The sequence below is a fragment of the Oncorhynchus masou genome, chromosome 22 (assembly GCF_036934945.1).
Source record: "Oncorhynchus masou masou isolate Uvic2021 chromosome 22, UVic_Omas_1.1, whole genome shotgun sequence".
Lineage (NCBI taxonomy): Eukaryota > Metazoa > Chordata > Actinopteri > Salmoniformes > Salmonidae > Oncorhynchus > Oncorhynchus masou.
In genome coordinates, this window is record NC_088233.1 from 6816523 (window position 1) to 6838647 (window position 22125).

At 41.1% G+C, this 22125-nt stretch overlaps 1 protein-coding gene and 1 long non-coding RNA gene across 7 annotated transcripts in view; one reads left to right on the forward strand and one right to left on the reverse strand.

Moving 5' to 3' along the window:
- The window catches only part of LOC135508942 (secretory carrier-associated membrane protein 5), a 28948-nt gene extending 10556 nt beyond the window's left edge, over positions 1 to 18392 (forward strand). Inside the window, exons 1-8 of one of the 5 annotated variants that reach the window (XM_064929174.1) lie at positions 5432 to 5647; positions 11000 to 11085; positions 11276 to 11351; positions 11680 to 11799; positions 13852 to 14008; positions 14400 to 14501; positions 15988 to 16105; positions 18177 to 18392. In XM_064929174.1, the coding sequence (XP_064785246.1) occupies positions 11345 to 11351; positions 11680 to 11799; positions 13852 to 14008; positions 14400 to 14501; positions 15988 to 16105; positions 18177 to 18374 (702 nt within the window). In that variant the 5' untranslated portion in view covers positions 5432 to 5647; positions 11000 to 11085; positions 11276 to 11344 and the 3' untranslated portion in view covers positions 18375 to 18392. Of the gene's footprint in view, positions 1 to 5431; positions 5655 to 10999; positions 11086 to 11275; positions 11352 to 11679; positions 11800 to 13851; positions 14009 to 14399; positions 14502 to 15987; positions 16106 to 16958; positions 17458 to 18176 lie in introns of those variants that run through there. The other 4 variants (XM_064929175.1, XM_064929173.1, XM_064929177.1 and 1 more) reach the window with 4 other exon arrangements.
- On the reverse strand, positions 2982 to 5454 carry LOC135508943 (uncharacterized). 2 transcript variants are annotated; one of them, XR_010450871.1, is made up of 3 exons: positions 5309 to 5454; positions 4327 to 4498; positions 2982 to 4045 (listed from the first exon to the last, which is right to left on the reverse strand). It is a non-coding gene; the product is annotated as an uncharacterized LOC135508943 (long non-coding RNA). The 2 variants fall into 2 exon arrangements; XR_010450870.1 differs by having other exon boundaries at positions 2982 to 4498.
- Positions 18393 to 22125: the final 3733 nt, after the last annotated feature.

Sequence of the window (22125 nt, forward strand, 5' to 3'; positions counted from 1 at the left end):
TTTGACTTTGAAATCGTCACATAACGTACTTCCGAATAAAATAGGCAAGTTTCTCGACTCATACTCTTTAAAAAATATATATTTTATTTTTTATTATAGATTTATTTTATTCATAATACAAAAATCAACTTACATTGCTACATCAAACATGTCTAGCAAACAAAACACAGGTATTAACAATGCTCAAACATACAAAAAAATATAAATACAAATAAAATACAAAAAAGAAACAATTTAAGTGCAATTATATTCACTCTGAAAATATCTTATTATAATGATTAATGAAGATGTTATTCTTGTTGTTATTCACTAGGGTTAGTGTTCTAATAAGATAATTAAATTCAATCAGAAAAAAAAAATTGTTGGTATAGAATTTTTGTTTGTGTATAAAGTATTTGGCAACAATAATTAAAAAATTAACAATCATTGCAATAGTCGCATATATTTTATGTTAAAATTATAGGCAGTGTTCATAATGGTAAATAAGTACTTTGCAAGGTTTTCCCAAAATTCTGACACAAATGTACATTCAAAGAATAAGGGAGACAGATTCTTCTTGTTCACAGAAAACGCAGATATCATCAATAGCCACAAATTTGGAAATCATAGAATTACTCTTTAATTTTTAGAATGGATTGCGTGACGCAACATGACAACTTGAACGCGATTGATTGACAGCCTGCTGGGCGGAGCGTTATACTGTGTGTTTTTGCATTCCATTTCCGCTGGAATTCTTATCTCCTGCTTTTCTATTATCTCTGGCCGTACTTCCTCTAGTCAGAACCAGTGGCAGTAGCTAACCGATTCCAATAGTGTGCAACTGCAGCATATAATTCGGGGCGTTTTTGCACTCTTTTGAATGTGGGTCAAAAGGGAAATAAAAGTATTACCGGAGTTTTTTCACTCCCGCCTGCCCTCACAGTCGTTAACATACCTGCGGAAAAACAGTGCACGACAAGGGGGGATAAGGACACTGTCTACCGGTCGCCCCCCGCAAGCACAGCAGACGGGAGGCTTGGGGCGACACCATGTGATAACTACCTCGCTAGCGACATCGCTTGTGAGACCGTGTCTCCTGCCGGTTGTGTACGGGAGAATAACGTGCCCGATAGGAGTGCCAAGGACCCCTGCTGGGACCCTTTATATAGCCCTGCTATTGTTATTTGCGCTTTTTACAAAACATTTTATTTGTATTTTATGAAGAAAATAATAATAATTAGGAGTTTGTTCCTTTACATGGTGTGATGGCTGATACTATCAAAATATATATTACACTTTTGTTAAGACGAATATATTTTGGGGAACAGTTGATTGCCTCATCTTACAAGAATCACTGAGCATTAAAACAGCAACATTTTCTTTCAGTCTCATGGCAAATGTGTAAAATAGCCTTAAATTAGCTATTAAACTACATTTTTCTCCCTCTGCCCCATGGCAAAAAAAGCACACCAAAAAATAATGTATTTTTATTTTGGGTTGGGGGAGTGTAAATACCAATGGAAAAGTACCCTACAACAAAGTGCAAGGCAGCACAGGCACTAGGCTCTGAGGATAGCCCACTTTACTGTTTACTGTTGAGTCTGAGGCACAGTCCCTAGCTGTAGACGAGCTCAGTGGTAATGCAGAGTGGCATCTATCAGATCTGTAGGGGTTAATGACAAGGAATTACTGAACTGCAAATGGGTAGGTAGGCTCGAGTTGAGTGGTTAATCACGCAGAAGTGGTATTTTAGCTTTGACAGTTGGAACAGTCCCACGGTGTATTTGACAGGAAATGTCTGTTTTTGCATGGGCTGTTTCTTGAGATAGATTGTTGATAAATATGATTGTTGATATTATCCATATTGAAATCATTCCATTTCCAAACTATTATTTGGCAATATGTACATTGTTACGTCATGACAATCAAGTAATTGAAATATAATTGAGAGGTCGCAGTTGAAAATGAGAACAAGTTCTCAACTAGCCTACCTGGTTAAATAAAGGTGAAATAAAAAATATATAAGAGAGAGTGGATGTCAGTTTATTGAGTGATCTGCTCAGAGGTCCAGATCTTTATGGTGGAATTGAGGCCCGCAATTCTGGGCCCCTCTTTATATTTATATTGGTTACTTTTTTTTAGGCAGCCACTGTCTATTGGTGTCCTGGCTAGCTAGCTACCTGTGTTGCTTCATGTCGGCGGTTGGCATCCAACGTGTTATGGTCAGTGATGCGAACTTAGCAATTTTGTTGCTAGATTTAGCAACTTTTTTTCCAAACAGCACCTAGCAACAAATTGAGCTACTTTCAAAAATGTATTTGGAACTTTTAGCAACTTTTGAAAAGTGACTCAAACGCTAAAATGCACGCATTTTCCCACAAAATGATACAGACAACTATTTTCTGTCACACTCAGTCACAACCGACGTGCCTGGCTGCAAACGTGCATTATGAGTGACGTCAGCAGCAGGTGCTCAGCTCGTGCACAGGCAGCAGCAGGCCAGCAGCAATTTCAGCAAATTGCAAATCATTGTTGGCTGACTGCAGCAGCAGTACGGGTTGGATAAGCCAAACCCAATGAATATAGTTGGTCACGAATGTTTGATCTTGAGCAGAACTTACACCATAATTCAACATGTCTCAATCAAATTGGAAAGAAAAGAGTGGAATTCTGTACCTGAACAAATGTCAAATATTTTTTGCAGAGATGGCCAGTCAATTTGAGTAACGTTATTATACGTATTGACGCAGTTTTACATTATCACGCAATGACATCACAACATATTTTAGAAACAAATCAGCCTGCCTCTAGCAACTTAGCCTGAACATTTGTTGGCAACACTGGTTATGGTGCATTATCGCCAATACAATCCCTCGTCCACTTACCCTCACCTGTAGACAGTGGCTGCGTTTTAAACTCAAAGATACACCCTCACCTTATGCCCTTGGGGGGAATCCTGGTGGCCATATTTGTCTTTGATCCAAATGATTAGCCAAGCAAGGGAAGTTTGCAACATAAGCACCTCAGCCCTCATTTTTAATGGGAGTTTGCGAGTGTACAATTATGTTTACTTTGGGGCCTGAAACGTCCCATAATTCAATTCGAGAGTATTGTATATCCGCTAAGAAAAGTCAGCTAAAACGTAAAACCTCAACTTCAATATGGAGTCAACATACAAGTGTAAGTAAAAACAAAATGTAAATAAGTTAGAAATTGTGCCCCTAATGCACAAACACGTCTTGTAAAAGTAATAATGTTTTTGTTAGGTTAGCTTTTGGAAATTGTAGAAATAAAAAAATATTCCTTCAGAAGTTCCAACTAGGCAGGCTAACGTTAGTTAGCTAGAAAAGTTATTAGCTATCATACAGTAGGCGTATAATTAATAATTATATAGTTAATATAAGTAGACATGCAGTCATAATTGACTGTAGCGCATATAAAGCACCCACAAGCTACCGGTGGCTGAAAACACGAAAGTCTGCAGGATGAACGAGTGACGAATTTCTGGGCAAGGGCTGTCCATTTAAAATGAATTCCTTCCTCCCTCGCCCGTTGCCCTGCAAGTGCATATACCCGTCAGACGTCATCAGAAGTGTCCACTTAATTTGAGGGCTGAGGGTGTATTTACTACATCACTTCCTCACAGCTTTGATAAATCAAATCAAATGTATTTATAAAAGCCCTTCTTACTGATGTAAGATATCTCAAAGTGCTGTACAGAAACCCAAACAGCAAGCAATGCAGGTGTAGAAGCACAATGGCTAGGAAAAACTCCCTAAAAAGGCCAAAACCTAGGAAGAAACCTAGAGTGAAACCAGGCTATGAGGGGTGGCCAGTCCTCTTCTGGCTGTGCCGGGTGGAGATTATAACAGAACATGGCCAAGATGTTCAGATGTTCATAAATGACCAGCAGGGTCAAATAATAGTAATCACAGTGAATATGTCAGGGTTCCATAGCCGCAGGCAGAACAGTTGAAACTGGAGCAGCAGCACGGTCAGGTGGACTGGGGACAACAAGGAGTCATCATGCTAGGTAGTCCTGAGGCATGGTCCTAGGGCTCAGGTCCTCCGAGAGATAGAGAGAGAGAAAGAAAGAAAGAATTAGAGAGAGCATACTTAAATTCACACGACACCAGATAAGACACATAAACAGACTGACCCTAGCCACCCAAACACAAACTACTGCAGCATAAATACTGGAGGCTGAGACAGGAGGGGTCGGGAGACCGGAGGGCCCCATCCGATGATACCCCCGGACAGGGCCAAACAGGCAAGATATAACCCCACCCACTTTGCCAAAGCACAGCCCCCACACCACTAGAGGGACATCTTCAACCTCCAACTTACCATCCTGAGACAAGGCCGGGTATAGCCCACAAAGATCTCCGCCACGGCACAACCCGGGGGGGGGGGTCGCCAGCCCAGACAGGAAGACCACATCAGTGACTCAACCCACTCAAGTGACGCACCCCTCCTAGGGACGTTATGAAAGAGCACCAGTAAGCCAGTGACTCGGCCCCTGTAATAGGGTTAGAGGCAGAGAATCCCAGTGGTGAGAGGGGAACCGGCCAGGCAGAGACAGCAAGGGTGGTTCGTTGCTCCAGAGCCTTTCCGTTCACTGTCACACTCCTGGGCCAGACTACACTCAATCATAGGACCTACTGAAGAGATGAGTCTTCAATTTTATTTGACCTTTATTTAACCAGGTAGGCAAGTTGAGAACAAGTTCTCATTTCCAATTGCGACCTGGCCAAGATAAAGCAAAGCAGTTCAACACATTACATGGAGTAAAACAGTCATGGGGCGGCAGGGTAGCCTAGTGGTTAGAACGTTGGACTCGTAACCGAAAGGTTGCAAGATCAAACCCCCGAGCTGACAAGGTACAAATCTGTCCTTCTGCCCCTGAACAAGGCAGTTAATCCACTGTTCCTAAACCGTCATTGAAAATAAGAATTTGTTCTTAACTGACTTGCGTTAAAAAAAATAAAAGCTCAATAGATGAAAATGGTGGGGGGCTTTTTGTAAATTGAAATTTGCTATTGTAAATGTTAGCAACACCTCCGCCAAGTTCATAAAGAGAGGCTGCTATCAAACATCTACACATTACACATCAATTTTAATCTAAAATATTGCACATTATTACAATTATTTTACAATGTAAGGGAAAGGGCAGTTGGTATTAGGGGTTAATTGCCTCGCTCAAGTGTAGAACTGCTGATGTTTCGCGTTCCTGCGAATGGACTTTTTCCACACTTGCTACTTAACTACATTTAAAACATTTAATATACTTTTTGACTTTCACTCAAGTAGTATTTTACTGGGTACCTACACTTTTATTGGAGTGGTTTATAAAGACATTCTGTACTTGCTAGTAAGTGGTTTGTTCGGTTCTGGCAACAAATCCGTTTCCTCAAACCGTTCCTCGTGCAACCGGTACGTGCGTAAAAAGAGAGAGAGGGGAGAAACGTGACGTCACGTGATTGCGTTCTACTCCCAAGCTGTCGGTGGGTGAAGACATTTATGATTTTAGTCGAATTTGGAATTTCTGTCTCTCGATTAATTTCACAAGCGCGTATTATTGTGTTTCGTGAAGAATATCGTCATAGAATGCAATTGACAGACGTTGCATAGTATCAGCACTGCTGGTTTGTGGGGGAAACAAAAGGAGGTAAGAAGTAAGACCATTCTAACGAATCCATACCGTGTTATTTCCATTCCATTCATTCATTCTGTTTAGTAACACGATTGAGCAAATTACAGATTTAGAGAATGATCTGTGCATAAATAGAATGTCAATGCGGCAAGAAAGGTACAAACGTCAGACTTGTTTTATTGAGTCCAGCTGAAAAATACCTTATCATGTCGTAGGCTAGGCTCTACTCCTCTGAAGGGCGCTGCTTCTCCATTGACAGTTGTGCTCATCACGATGCAATTGTAGCATACAAACAGCGGCATCTTGTATCCTGCCCATCCTTTAAACTGAAAAACAAATCTGAATTGGAAGAGAGAAAAAAACACATCATATTGCATAGATTCGTGGTCTCAAAACATCGTTTAATTATCAGTATGATGGTATTATTTGGTGCGAGAATATATGCTGGGAAAATGCCCTTCATCCACACAGACTCAACCTCTGATGGACACACTTTGAATGGGACAAAAGGTTATTATTTCAGTCGTCAAAATATGATTGAGATCGCTGCAAATATTCTTCATCACACTGTCAAGCTTTATTAAAATGGTTTTAAATAATCTTATGTAGGCTACAATGTACAGTGCATTCGGAAATTATTCAGACCCCCTTTACACTTTTCACATTTTGTTATGTTTCTGATTTAGGATTTAAATAAATTGTTTTCCTCATCAGTCTACACACTACCCAAATAATGACAAAGCGAAAACCGGTTTTTGTTAATACCTTATTTACATAAGTATTCAGACCTTTTGCTATGAGACTTGAGCTCAGATGCATCCTGTTTCCATGAATCATCCTTGAGATGTTTCTACAACTTGGAATCCACCTGTGGTAAATTCATTTGATTGGACATGATTTGGAAAGGCACACACCTGTCTATAGAAGGTCTCACATGTCAGAGTAAAAACCAAGCCATTAGGTTCAAAGGAATTGTCTGTAGAGCTCCGAGACAGGATTGTGTTGAGGCACAGATCTGGGGGAAAGGCATCAAAACATTTGTGCAGCATTGAAGGTCCCCAAGAACACCGTGGCCTCCATCATTCTGAAATGGAAAAAGTTTGGAACCACCAAGACTCTTCCTAGAGCTGGCTGCCCGGCCAAACCGAGTAATCGGGGGAGAAGTGCCTTGGTCAGGGAAGTGACCAAGAACCCGATGGTCACAGAGCTCTAGCGTTCCTTTGTGGAGATGGGAGAACCTTCCAAAAAGACAAATCTCTGTAGCACTCCACCAATCAGGCCTTTATGGTATGGCCAGATGGAAGCCACTCCTCCGTAAAAAGTACATGACAGCCCGCTTGGAGTTTGCCAAAAGACACCTAAAGATTCTCAGACCATGAGACACAAGATTCTCTGGTCTGATGAAACCAAGATTGAACTCTTTGGCCTGAATGCCAAGTGTCACGTCTGTGGGAAACCTGGTACCATCCCTACGGTGAAGCATGGTGGTGGCAGCGTCAAGCTGTGGGGATGTTTTTCAGCAGCAGGGACTGGGAGACTAGTCAGGATCGAGGGAAAGATGAACGGAGCAAAGTAAAGAGATCCTTGATGAAAACCTGCTCCAGAGCGCTCAGGACCTCAGACTGGGGCGAAGGTTCATCTTCCAACAGTACAGCATAAGCACACAGCCAAGACAACGCAGGAGTAGCTTCGGGACAAGTCTCTGAATGTCCTTGAGTGGCCCAGCCAGAGCCCGGACTTGAACTCGATCGAACATCTCTGGAGAGACCTAAAAATAGCTGTGCAGCGATGCTCCTCATCCAACCTGACAGAGCTTGAGAGGATCTGCAGAGAAGAATGGGAGAAACTCCCCAGATACAGGTGTGCCAAGCTTGTAGCGTCATACCCAAGAAGTCTCGAGGTTGTAATCTCTGAGCAACGATGCTTCAACAAAGTACAGAGTAAAAGGTCTGAATACTAATGTAAATGTGATATTGTTTTTCCTTTTCATTATGTGGTATTGTGTATAGATTGATGGGGGAAAAACTATTTCATCCATTTTAGAATAAGGCTGTAACGTAACAAAATGTGAAAAAAGTCCAGGGATCTGAATACTTTCCAAATGCCCTGTATCTCTCCATTAAAGTATGGGTCATATTGTAAAAGGCTTGTCTGATGCATCATTGAAGTAACATGTCACTGCATGAAAATGCACATTCACGGGTCAAACCATCCAGTGCACAAGTCTGTAAAAACTTTCTGAAAATTAGCAGAGCACGTGTCCAACATTGTTTGGTCCCGTAAATCTCTGATAACACCGTCAAACGGTTCAGTGAATCGGTCCAGGAACACTCACCCACTTACCAGGACACATCTTGAAATTCCAGTGCACGCCTTTGACATCAGTTGCAATACATCTCTGTCCACGTACGCCCACGTCTCTCCCATAAATGTCAGTAAATGGCCGTGCACTTGCTTAAGGTTGCACATGCTTACCCCCCCCCCTCACACACACTGAAAGCTTATGCTAGTCGTTGGTAGCTTGCCTTAGTAGCTGTCACTGGTATAAATAAAAATAAACTATTCATTATTTAAAGAATGAGTCAAATAGGATTTAATTAAATTACTTTTCATAATTTATCACAGAGTTCCGACACCTTTTCAGAAATATAATTCAAGCACCACTATCAAGGTTTTTCCCAGCACCTCATGACATCGCTATACTAAAACAACTCTTTAGTTCCTTGAATAAAACACACAAATACACTTCTTGAAGGATGACAATTTGTTTCAGTTGACTCGAAGAAAGTGGGTAATAGCATCTGCATAGGCTAAACAGGGTGTTACGGTTTTCTATTTGCGAAGGAGAGTCAGACCAAAATGCGGCGTGTAGATTGCGATCCATGTTTAATAAACAAAAGTAAACACGAATCAAATACAAAACAACAAACGTAACACGAAAACAGCCTATACTGGTGTAAACTAACACAGAACAGGAATAAGGACAGGAAAAGGACAATCACCTACGAAACACTCAAAGAATATGTCTGCCTAAATATGGTTCCCAATCAGAGACAACGATAAACACCTGCCTCTGATTGAGAACCACTTCAGACAGCCATAGACTAACCTAGAACACCCCACTAAGCTACAATCCCAAAACCTATGAAAAAAAACCCAAGACAAAACACACCACATACAAAAACCCATGCCACACCCTGGACTGACCAAATAGATAAAAAAACACAAAATACTAAGACCAGGGCGTGACACGGGCCTGAAACTAAAGTAAGATCCATGGAGACTAGCCCTAGGCTAAGCTGGATGACTCCTGCCAGTACTCTGCTCGATTCTTTTGAAAACACTTTAAATTATATTCATCTTTGAATTTTGAATGATGTTCTTATCTGCTTACATGAGTTAAAGGGGGTATACCTCATTCAGAGGAATATGAACGAGCCTATTCAAAGATCAACAAAAGTGTTAAAATATATATTTTTTAACACACTACTGACAGGAGTCATCCAGTTTGGTCCAGTGTGAGCCTCCATTGGGGTAGCTATAGTGTTGATATTTGAGGGGTCCGTGGGATATAGGTTGCCTTGTTGAAAACTCCCCAGACATGATCCGTGCGGTGTGGCTCGCCAAGTAGCTCTGGTCCTTCTCCAAGGGGCTCTGTTGTTCTTGACTACGTTCAATGAGCACCTCACTCTGGAAGTAGGGGGGCTTGACGAACCACACTGGTTTGCTGTTTTGCAGGCCATCTTCCTCATCGCTCATCCGGTCCACATTAACGTCTCTCCAAATGTCTCTCATCCTCTGCAAGCACTCTCCACCGTGCGTCTAGACCCAATAGAGCACAGTAAACAAACGCATAAATCTCAAGTCGTGCATATTCATATTCCCACTCTTCAGAGAGAATGCAAAAGTGTTATCTTTGTTGAATTGAGTTGAAACATTTACACAATCTCTAGAAGAATCTACTTTATTAGCTAATTGCCTTTGCAAAAAGATATGTCTTACTAGGTGTGTATGTGTAACGGATGTGAAATGGCTAGCTAGTTAGCGGTGGTGCGCGCTGGTAGTGTTTCAATCTGTGACGTCACTTGTTCTGAGACCTTGAAGTAGTGGTTCTCCTTGCTCTGCAAGGGTTGTGGCTTTTGTGGAGCGATGGGTAACGATGCTTCGTGGGTGTCAGTTGTTGATGTGTGCAGAGGGTCCCTGGTTCGAGCCCGGGTATGGGCGAGGGGACGGACTAAAGTTATACTGTTACATTGGTGCCGTGACCCGTATCACTGGTTGCTGCGGAAAAGGAGGAGGTCAAAAGGGGGGTGAGTGTAATGGATGTGAAATGGCTAGATAGTTAGTTAGTGGTGGTGCGCGCTGGTAGCATTTCAATCGGTGACGTCACTTGCTTTGAGACCTTGAAGTAGTGGTTCCCCTTGCTCTGCAAGGGCCGTGGCTTTTGTGGAGCGATGGGTAACGATGCTTCGTGGGTGTCAGTTGTTGATGTGTGCCAGTTGTTGATGTGTGCAGAGGGTCCCTGGTTCGAGCCCGGGTATGGGCGAGGGGACGGACTAAAGTTATACTGTTACATATGTATGATCCATCAGGGTTTGAACCGGGCTAGCTAGTGTTAGCTAATTTATCAATAAATGTGCAAAACCACTATATATACACCCATGCATTACGTTAAATGTAACAAAATCCTCAGAACAGCTAGCCAACTACAATATAAGCTAAAAGCCTAGCGCTGAGCTAGCTAATGTTAGCACTTAGCAATTAGCATGCAACAGTTAGATACAAATTTCATAAAAAGTCAATTTAGAAAATATCATTAGTGTTGTTTTGTATATAAATACATTATAACAGAAATTTATAATAATCTGAGACGCCATCTTGTTCTCATTAATTTACATACAAAGTTAGCCAGTTTAGTTTGGCTACACTCTTATGAATGAGAATCTCACTTGTTTTTCACTCGGTCAAAACCCTTATTATACATAAAAAATACTAAAAACTCATCACAGGTTAGATAAACAATGGATACATGGAGAGTTGGCTTCTTTTCACAGGGGTGCTTCTCTTCCAACACATGAGTTTGAGAGGTACGTGCCTGTGGCATTTGGGAATTTACTTTACTTTACTTTACGTGCACGGTCCGGATATTTCCAGAAACATATTAATGCATAATTGGGAATTGACTATAACACAATTACCATATCACGGATGCGCGAAAGTCTACAGGAGTCCACAATCAAATTGGGAAATTCCCACCCACGCCGGGCACCTTAAATTTCACAGGAATATAGCAGATCCGATTTCACCCAGAAATGTTGCATTTCATGCAGTGCTGCACATTAATTACATTGTAATCTCATATTGTAGCAGTGGAGCTGGTGGGCTAGCTATATATGAGCGCAAAGCACACTGGGAGGGACACTGGGACAGCCAGTTTTGGTGTCATTTCACAGGTACCTCCTCATGCATTGGCCACTCAATGTTTTTCATAGTCCTATCGACATTTCATATGACTTAGGCAAAATATTGTATAGCCAATTTGTTTCTGGATTGAATATGAAGGTAATTTATAGCTTTTTATGATAGATAGCCAAAAACACATGATATTATACTTTGATTAATACAACTTCATATTCTTTTCAGTTTTAATTTCCAAGGCAATTGGGTGTTGGATCATATTTACTTTCAACTGGAGGGACAGATCCAGTTGTAATGGCAGGTAGGTTATAACTGATTTTATTCATACAAGAATATCATCATAGTAGAGATTTTGTTAGTGTGACTTCTGTGTGTATTGAATTATTACTTTTTTTTTAAAGGTATAGTTATAAGCATGTTATTATCATATAATCATAGTATGACTGCACATTGCTTAACAGTAATATTTTATTAATCAAGTACAAATGCTGTCTTGATCAGAGGTTCAATGGCCTGTACTTCAACCCAAAAATAATATATTGTTTTCATTCAAGATCTGACTATTAAAAGGGAATCACCAGTAACATCAACATGATAGCTTTGTCATTTCTTCTTCTTTTTTTTCGCAGAAAACAATTTCCCTCCCCTGCCTCGCTTCATCCCTCTGAGGCCATGTTTCTATCAGGATTTTAACGAGATCCCAGATGTACACCGTTCCATGTGCAAGAAGCTGTACTACCTATGGATCTGTGAGTGTGGCTGATCTCAAATGCCACCTTTTATTGTTTTTGTCGTGCACTGCTTTTAACCAGGGCACATAGGGTTTCTGGTCCAAACTAAGTGTTTCTGGTCCAAACTAAGTGTTTCTGGTCCAAACTAAGTGTTTCTGGTCCAAACTAAGTGTTTCTGGTCCAAACTAAGGGTTTCTGGTCCAAACTAAGTAGTGTACATGTATAGGGAACAGGGTGACATTTGGAAGACACCCTGTGATTAGAGACTGAGGCATCTGGACTGGGTTTCTGGATAAACTAGTTTGATTATCCATACATATATGTTTCTGGTCCAGACACGTTTCTGGTCCAGATATGTGTGTATGTATATATATACCAAATATAAGGGTTTCTGGTCCAAACTAAGTAGTGTACATGTATAGGGAACAGGGTGACATTTGGAAGACACCCTGTGATTAGAGACTGAGGCATCTGGACTGGTTTCCCAGATATAGATAGATAGATATAATCAAAGCTAGTTCTTATATGGCATTTTCCGTTGAGAATGCTTTTAGGTCCGGTCCTGAACTTGGCTAAATTTGGGTGTGTGGGTAAACCAGCTTCAAATGTTCCAAAGGTACTCTTTATATTTCAAATGCCATCATGTATCACAGCTAATATTCTTCAAAGAGATGCTGGCACCACTGGCTCACTCTTAACAAATCCATTTACATACTGTATTTAATGTTTAGATCACTAAAGTGGACGACATACCGGTAAACTGTTAAGTGCCTCATCCGCTACTGTTTGGCCTTCCTTTTATCACCTGTGTGTGTTTTTTTTAACCCAAAATAATATGAGGAAACACAGGTATACAGTAGCAGGAAGGCTACTAGGCATCCATCCAATAATAATGTTTTGTCTTTTTTTTCATCACAATCATCTTCCACTAGTTTAAAGCCTCCCATCTCTATACCATTAACCTGACAACAATAACTGAACATGAAGCTAATAGTTAAATCGTAAGCTTTATATATGGATGATTTGTATACCTTTTTCATTTGTAATTTTCATTTCATTATCACTCAGGCCGGGGGGAATATAAAAGTAAGTTTAAATACAGAAATAGGTCATGTTTAGTTTGTGCCTCTTAGCCTACTAGGCAGTGTATTGTGTGTTGAATGGATAGCTGATTGCTTTAGTTTTAGAAAGTCCCAAATGATGCCCTCTATAGTGTTATTTTTATTTATTGGCTTGCCTCGTTAAATAAAGGTTAAAAAAATATATACAAAAAAAAGAAGCAGACCATAACTTGGTCATAGAGACCTTTCCTTTATATCTCAGATTCTAAACCATAAAGCTACCGTTACTGGCTCTGTAGACTCCCATACATAAAGCTACCGTTACTGTCTCTGTAGACCCTCATACATAAAGCTACTGTCTCTGTAGACTCCCATACATAAAGCTACTGTCTCTGTAGACTCTCATACATAAAGCTACTGGCTCTGTAGACTCCCATACATAAAGCTACTGTCTCTGTAGACTCTCATACATAAAGCTACTGGCTCTTTAGACTCCCATACATAAAGCTACTGGCTCTTTAGACTCCCATACATAAAGCTACTGGCTCTGTAGACTCCCATACATAAAGCTACTGGCTCTGTAGACTCCCATACATAAAGCTACTGGCTCTGTAGACTCCCATACATAAAGCTACTGGCTCTGTAGACTCCCATACATAAAGCTACTGGCTCTGTAGACTCCCATACATAAAGCTACTGGCTCTGTAGACTCTCATACATAAAGCTACTGGCTCTGTAGACTCCCATACATAAAGCTACCGTTACTGTCTCTGTAGACTCCCATACATAAAGCTACCTTTACTGTCTCTGCAGGCTCCTATAAAAATCTGAAGTAACCAATTAAACTTTACTTTGCTAGATGAATCATCCAATAACAGGCCGTGTTGTTCGTTTTTCCATTTCCATTGCATGCCCTAATGAACATGACCAATGCTGCAGCAGTTCAAATAATGCAAAGTCGACCATTAATCTAGTTATTTAACCCCCCTCCCACCGGTTATTGTTACAGTTAACAGTGCCACCTTGGCGGTCAATCTGATTGGCTGCCTGGCGTGGATGTGCGGCGGGGGTGGAGCCACTAACTTTGGCATGGCCATTCTGTGGCTCATCCTGTTCACCCCCTGTTCCTACGTGTGCTGGTTCAGACCCATCTACAAGGCCTTCAAGTAAGTACATCCTTCTTTCTGACACCTGGGGTGCGTTCATTTCGGTTCAACATTTTGCCAAAGTTTGGTCGTTCAGTAACAGTACTGATTCCATTGAAATAAATGTTTAACACCGTTCTGTCTTTCTCAACGCACGCACCCTTATGTTACGTTATACTGTCATGGATGAGGCAGAGAGAAGTGATTTTTAAAGTTAACGTACAGTACATGTTTAATGAGAAGGTGATGGGGCAACAACGTAGCTCATACATCTGGAGTCCACTTCTGACACCGTGTGTTCAGTTCTCATGAGGCAGAGAGGGCGTCAGTCAAGTTACAGTAAACCCTTTCCACAGTCGGTTAAAATCCTGGATTTCTGACCAGATTTACTTCTCTTCTCCCCCCTTTTTAGGACTGACAGCTCGTTCAACTTCATGGCGTTCTTCTTCGTGTTCATGGCCCAGGTGGTGATCAGCATCATTCAGTGTATAGGCATCCCAGGCTGGGGCGTCTGGTAAGGATGGAGCCTGGTTCAGTCTGATGAAGGCCATTGACATAGGGCTGGGCGATATTGCCTAAATATCATATCATATATGGTTTTTAGGTTTTTTAAATTGATGATATTTTATGTTTTTGATTAATAAAAGTTCTAAATTTGCTTTATTAGTGCGTGACCCTACGGTGGCCACACATATTCTAAATTATTTCAATGGGTCTTTCTCCATTGGTTTATACAGTTCAATTCAACTTCAACCTAATATAATTTCCTGCATTTCCATAAAATTTTGCCTTTCCTGCACTCATTTGAGATCATTTCCACACTGCCATGATATGGACAAAATAACTAGGCCTTTTATATTTAACCAAATGTTGAAATTGCGATTTAGATCAAAACACTTGGGTGATCTTTTGGAATGTTTATTATAATTCTATAGTTAGAATATAAATAATAGTGGGTACTTTGAATACAGTGGTTGACATGACAACGAAGGAAAATGCCATGGATGTGTTATTGTGACAGGTTAGGAACCAAAGTGATGTTCAGAGTTTCCTAGGGGACCCTATAATCTTTGGCTACATTAAATCTAAATTCATATAGCCAACATATTCATGCTTTGCCTATCCCTCTTTGATTTAGAAGATACTGTTGCACAAACAACATGCTGATTTAGGCATCCACCAGCACTGGTATCAGGCTGTATTAGCTAGCTACGTTTGCTGACTCAGTACTTTTATTAGCTAGTTAGCCAGTTAACTAGCGATTAGCATTAGTGGCTAACTAGATTTAGCTTACCTTGCTAAGAAAATAAAAACTAGCAATTTGTAGATGTAAGAAACATAAACTAATATTGTAATTATAGAACGCTTGTGGATTTATATTCAGATCAAATTGGTAACAACATTGATGTAGTGTGTGCTGCATTGACCATGTAGACTGAACAAAAGTGTCTCGTGGTCAAGCAACAACAAATGCGCTCCTTGAGTGACAAGAGGGATGACTCGAAGTAGCGGAGTAAACTTTAACAATGGACGTTACACACTGCGTATCACATTTAACAAACCAAACATTCAAATACCGCCATAGAAGTTAAAGTAAAACCCAAACCGGTCCATGCATCAATACCGGTTTATGTAGTAAAATACAGTATACCGCCTAGCCCTACACTGATGGCCAAAACGTCAGTTTAAAAATTTTTTTTTTTTAAATTGTTGACGAAAGTCGTGCCTATTGGCTGTAAAAGGAATGGCCTCTGAGTCTGGTCCCTCTTAAGGTTTCTTCCTTTGAGGGAGCTTTTCCTTGCCAATGTCGGTGCTCTTTAATGGGGTCTTGGCCGGGTTAACCATTTTGTGACAACAGTTGATGTAAAATGGGCTAAACTATTTTATTGATTGACCTGATTGTTGGCCATTGGCCTACTGTTTAATTGTATTGTTACCATTAGGGAACCCTGCCTTAGAACAGTCCTCCACTTGTTTCTTCTTCTCCTTCCTTCCTCCAGTGGCTGGCTGGCTACCATCACCTTCTTTAGCACCAATATAGGCTCTGCTGTTGTCATGCTGATCCCCACCATCATGTTCACTGCCATGGCTGTCCTCTCCTTCACCGGGCTTACCAAGGTACAATATACACTTTACACTTCAGCAGTACCGATCACTTTTCTCACTCTGACTCACTATAAGGCAACTCTAGTAACTATGTGAACTGTGTGGTTTGTGTTACTGTATGTCAGGGGTCCCCAACTGGCGGCCTTGCGGGACGAATTTTGCCTGCGAGTAATTTTATTGGTCCTCCAAGTTTTTTAAAAGTTTATTTTTATTGTCGTTGGACATAAGACTAAAAACACCAGCAAAATCTGTTCCAAGTGATTTTAAAATGTAGGAAATCTGTAACAAATTATTCCCACAAATAGAGATGTACAGTATTTGATTGTATACATATCTAAGTAATGATTATGTTTTAGTCAAATATTATATCTGTTTGGGCTTCTTGTGGTCAATTTGCAGTCTACTAATTATTTGCAATTATGTTCCGGGCCCTCTGACCATGCGTTCTAGAAAAAAAATCTGTAAGTCTATGACCTGCGGAGGACAACTACCTGATGGGTTGCTATAGTAACAGGAGATCAGATCTTATTTAGAGCAAAGACAGTATTTATTTATTGCGACTTTAGTTTGACTTGGCTGTAATATGACTCACAAAATCTCAATAAAAATAATACAAATAATCCCTTTTGCTAACTCGGGGCACATTTAACCCCTCATTGATGTTTGAACACTGAAATGTTAGTTAATGCCCCAGTTTAATTTTTTTTTTATATAATATCTCTGACTCGTGCAGGTCCACACCAGAGTTGATGGGGACGTTGGATAATTTTTTGTTTTGGCCTGGTCTGACTTTTTACCTTTGTTGTTTGACAAGCGGTAATATGAATCTCTAACATCATCTCAATCTCTCCCTGACTCTCTCCAGGTCCACAACATGTACCGTGACACCGGGGCCAGTATTATATACAGTCTGGTCCAAAAGTATTGGCATTTATATGGTCAAATGATATGAAAATGGGGAAGAAAATACCCTCTATCTACTGTAAAATATGGTAATATATCTTTGATGTTATGGGGCTATTTTGCTTCCGTCCTAGGGCTCTTGTTAAGGTCAACGGCATCATGAACTTTACACAGTACCAGGACATTTATAAACCCTGGTTGCCTCTGCTAGAAGGTTGAAACTTGGCCACAAGTGTATCTTCCAGTAAGACAATAACCCCCAAGGACACATCAAAATCCACAAAGAAATGGTTAATTGACCACAAAAATCGAAATTTTGCAATAACCATCTCAGTTTCCAGCCATGATCGAACCCCATTGAAAACCGGTGGTTTGAATTAAAGAAGGCAGTCCAAAGATTCCTCCCATTGTGTTCTCCAACTCATTAAAGATTTTAGAAAAAAAAGCTCTGTGTCGTTATTCTACCAAGGGGAGGGTTCTGGGGTACAGGGGTGGCAATAATTGTTTTGCCCTTGTTAAAATCTATTTTTCTGAGCAATTGTATAAAGTATGAGTTTCCTCTTCTTTTTTTTTAGCATACACAATGTAGCTCAGTATTTTAATTATTTATTTTATAGTGTTTTTGCTTATCTTTATCAAGGGTGCCAATAATTTTGGACCTGACTGTATGTCTGTATGTCTCTCACACTATTTTGTTCTTTCTCTCTCTCCACGCGCAAAACATGTACCGCTGCACTGAAGGACAGTACTCTTTCTCTCTGTCCTCTGTTTGACTTTCTCTCTCTCTCTCTATTCAGTTCAATTGAAAGGGCTTTATTGGCATGGAAAACGTGTTTACATTGCCAAAACAAGTGAAATAAACAAAAGTGAGAAGACACAAAACATCAACAAAAAATATGTTTTTCTCTAGGAGAGAAAAGACCGTATTCATTCACAAGACCTCTGTATTACTTGCAGTAATATAACTCAAGCACCATGTCTCCCTGACAACATGTATCCTTGGCACCGGGCCAGTATTCTGTACGTCTCTCTCACACACTAGCTACAGTAATATAACTCGCACACCATGTCTCCCTGACAACATGTACCGTGGCACCGGCCCAGTATTCTGTACGTCACTCTCACACACTAGCTACAGTAATATAACTCACTCTAATACCATCTCTCTGACTCTCTCCAGGTGCACAACATGTACCGTGGCACTGGGGGCAGTATGAGTAAAGCCCAGGAGGAGTGGACCACCGGGGCCTGGAAGAACCCTCACGTCCAGCAGGCAGCGCAGCAGGCCGCTGTAGGGGTGGCGCAGGGAGCCATGCAGCAGCAACAACCCCAGTACTCCCAGGCACCCACCTACAACTACGACGACCCGGGCATGTAGGGCAGGGCGGAGGAGAGTGTCAGGGTGGGGGGAGATATAGCCAGGGTGGAGGGGAGGGTGAGATATAGTCAGGGGGAGGGTGAGGAGATATAGCCAGGGTGGGCGAGAGGGGGAGGAGATATAGCCAGGGTGAGAGGGGGAGGAGATATAGTCAAGAGTGGAGGGGAGGGTGAGGAGATATAGCCAGGGTGGAGGGGAGGGTGAGGAGATATAGCCAGGGTGGAGGGGAGGGTGAGGAGATATAGCCAGGGTGGAGGAGAGGGTGAGATATAGCCAGGGTGGAGGAGAGGGTGAGATATATAGCCAGGGTGGAGGAGAGGGTGAGATATAGCCAGGGTGGAGGAGAGGGTGAGATATAGCCAGGGTGGAGGGGAGGGTGAGAGGGAGGTGAGCTATAGCCAGGGTGGAGGAGAGGGTGAGATATAGCCAGGGTGGAGGGGGGGTGGAGGGAGGTGAGATATAGCCAGGGTGGAGGAGCCAGGGTGGAGGGGAGGGTGAGAGGGAGGTGAGATATAGCCAGGGTGGAGGAGAGGGTGAGATATAGCCAGGGTGGAGGAGAGGGTGAGATATATAGCCAGGGTGGAGGAGGGGTGAGGAGATATAGCCAGGGTGGAGGGGAGGGTGAGATATAGCAGGGTGGAGGAGAGGGTGAGATATAGCCAGGGTGGAGGAGAGGGTGAGATATAGCCAGGGTGGAGGAGAGGGTGAGATATAGCCAGGGTGGAGGAGAGGGTGAGATATAGCCAGGGTGGAGGAGAGGGTGAGATATAGCCAGGGTGGAGGAGAGGGTGAGATATATAGCCAGGGTGGAGGAGAGGGTGAGATATATAGCCAGGGTGGAGGAGAGGGTGAGATATAGCCAGGGTGGAGGTGAGGGTGAGAGGGAGGTGAGCTATAGCCAGGGTGCCAGTCTGTTTCTCGTCAACTCCTTATGGAATTGTCAGTTGGCATGAGAGATAAAACGGAGCCACACAGGGTAGGTGAGGGACAGACCGAAATGAAAAGGGATGATCATCAAATGAGAACAAAATTCACAATTTAGGGTTCAATTCAGAATAGGATGATGTAATGTTTTGATTTTGCTCCCAAAGGTTCCCCTGAGCATAGGAATAATATGTTTTACTGAACTTGCACATCTATCCTTTAGCGTGGACCAACACTCCAACCATGCACATAGTTGTTGTTATTACACATTTTTCCACGCACGCTGAATTTCTCTGCTTCCATGTGCCAGACAGACACTTGCATTGCCCCGTAATTCTGATTCGCTTTGAATAGAAGAACATACAATACAGTCTTACGAGAGCCAATGCCATGTTTCAGAAAATATTATGGGTTATAGCTTTTGGAAGAATGTTTTTATTTTATGGAAGGAGCTTAGTAGGAACTAGTAGGATTGTGATGTCTTGTCTTTGAGAAACAGTTTATACTTGGGGTTGTTTTTTTTTTTCAGTGCTGTATCATTATAAAGGATAAACGTGGACACGACAACAACAAAAAATGCAGGAAAATCTTATTTGAATCGTATTTAAAAAAGGATTAGAGCAATTTTGTCCATGTTGAATTTTTATTTGGATTCTCAGCAAAGGTGTGATATCCATCTACCTTGTTTTAGACATAGAAATGGATAGAAATACAATAGAAGTCTATTTCTAGTCTGTGTGTTTAGATCTTACCTCGTTGCTGGATAGCTAATGGATAGCTACATGTCAGTCTTTGGCTAGCATTGGCTCGAGTGGAAATACCAGACTGCTGTTGGCTTCATCTCTGGGGTGGCATGGTAGCCTAGTGGTTAGAGTGTTGGACTAGTAACCGGAAGGTTGCAAGTTCAAATCCCCGAGATGACAAGGTACAAATCTGTTGTTCTGCCCCTAAACAGGCAGTTAACCCACTGTTCCTAGCCTGTCATTGAAAATAAGAATTTGTTCTTAACTCACTTGCCTAGTAAAATACATTTAAAAAATCTCCAGTCACAAAGTCATGTCAAGTGTCTACTAGTTTCTTACCATTTTACGTTTCAAGTTACGGGGAGTGTTTTTTTTTTTGAACAGTCATTATGATATTGATTATCAGTGAAACAAAGAATAGGTGTTTAATAATAACTAGTAATTTAAAACACACACGTACAGTGTTCGCATAGGATGGAACATTCCAAGTATGGCAACTGTAACACAGTTAAGAATTTAAGTTGTAAATGTAGTCTTCGTTCCCGCATTTGAAGATATTGTATTTGCTGTTAGTATGTTATGAACGTTTATTCCCATTGGTCAATCCTCTTACTAATCCTAAAGTGAATCCTGTGAAGCGAATGCAACAACAACAACAAAAATTACCATATTACCCAGGGGGCAAAGCTGGTTGTAAATGGTGTCCTTGGTAACGTCATAACAATCAGTATTGCTCTGGGTAATGGTGGATTTTTAACCTTGACGAGTGAAAGCAAAATGTAGTTGTCAAAGTTAGTACATGAGTGTGGTTATGACTAGAGGGGGTACAACTGCGACCCGGAAGTGACTTCGTTGCAGGTTAGGAGAGCATTTTAGCTAAAGCCCGAACCCTTTTCCTTACCATAACCTAAGTCTCCTAACCTGCTGTGTAAATTAACCTAACCTGCTACGAAAAAGTAACTTCCGGGTCGTAGGTGTACTTCCTCCAGTCAGAACCCATGAGTGTAGAGGTGAAATGGTATATGAAAATATAATATTGTTAATACAAATATCTCATTTTAATGAACTGAAACTGGAAGAAAATAACTATCTCGCCTTTGTCTTTAGTCTTCAAAATAACTCTTAAATGAAGAATTCTTTAATGAATAGATAGATATTACAAAAATGTGTATACAGTATTAGACTTGAAACAAATGTGAATGTGTACATGAACGACAGTTATTTAAAAATCCTGTGAATTGTCTTGTCTGATTGTGTGGTGATATTCAATATGATTTTCTTTAAAAAAAAATCTCACATTTTTTTGGGGGGGTTGGGGGGGGGTTTGTACAGACCTGCCTTTCCCCTGTATATTTTCTATGATGTGTGTGAATGCAGCTCAGTTCTTTGTCCTTCTGGTTGTTGGTATTATATGTTTGTAAAGGCTTCTGTGTTTTATTTGAGGCACACTAAACCTGGAATTTCAACCTCGATGGTGGCTGTATTCACATGCACTGGAGCAAACGAAAACGTGAATTTACAGATCAACTTGTAATCATTAAATGATGAACATCAGTGGAGCCCATGTATGTTTGTAAATTGATATTTAGGTGCCACCCAGATGAGATTGTGCTGTAATGAATTAATATTGCACCAGAAAAATGGCATAGTATAACCTATCAAGTAGACTATAATCTCTTTTTGTCTGGCATCTGAACGGATGTCATTACTTTTCACCAGTGTTCGTGGTGAGTGTCTGGTTTAACCAGGCTACAATCCTTAACCATGTCAATCTGTAGTAACATGGTTGACGGAAGCCTTGGTTCTTTACTGTGTATTCTAGTACGTGCAACAGAACAAAACGTTTCTGTGTGTCGTAAGTCAATAGGTGTGGTTTTGGTGAATTCGTGAGTCAAGATCAGACCTGTGTGTCATGTTGTGTACAAAGTCACATAGCGGTATGTGTGGTAATTGATGTTTAAATACAAAATGTGTCCGAGCTTAACCTTTTACAATGCTCTGTAGATTTATCTCTCAAATGGCACCTATTCCCTATCTAGTGCGCTACTTTTAACCAAAGCCCATTCCCGATAGTGAACTACTTC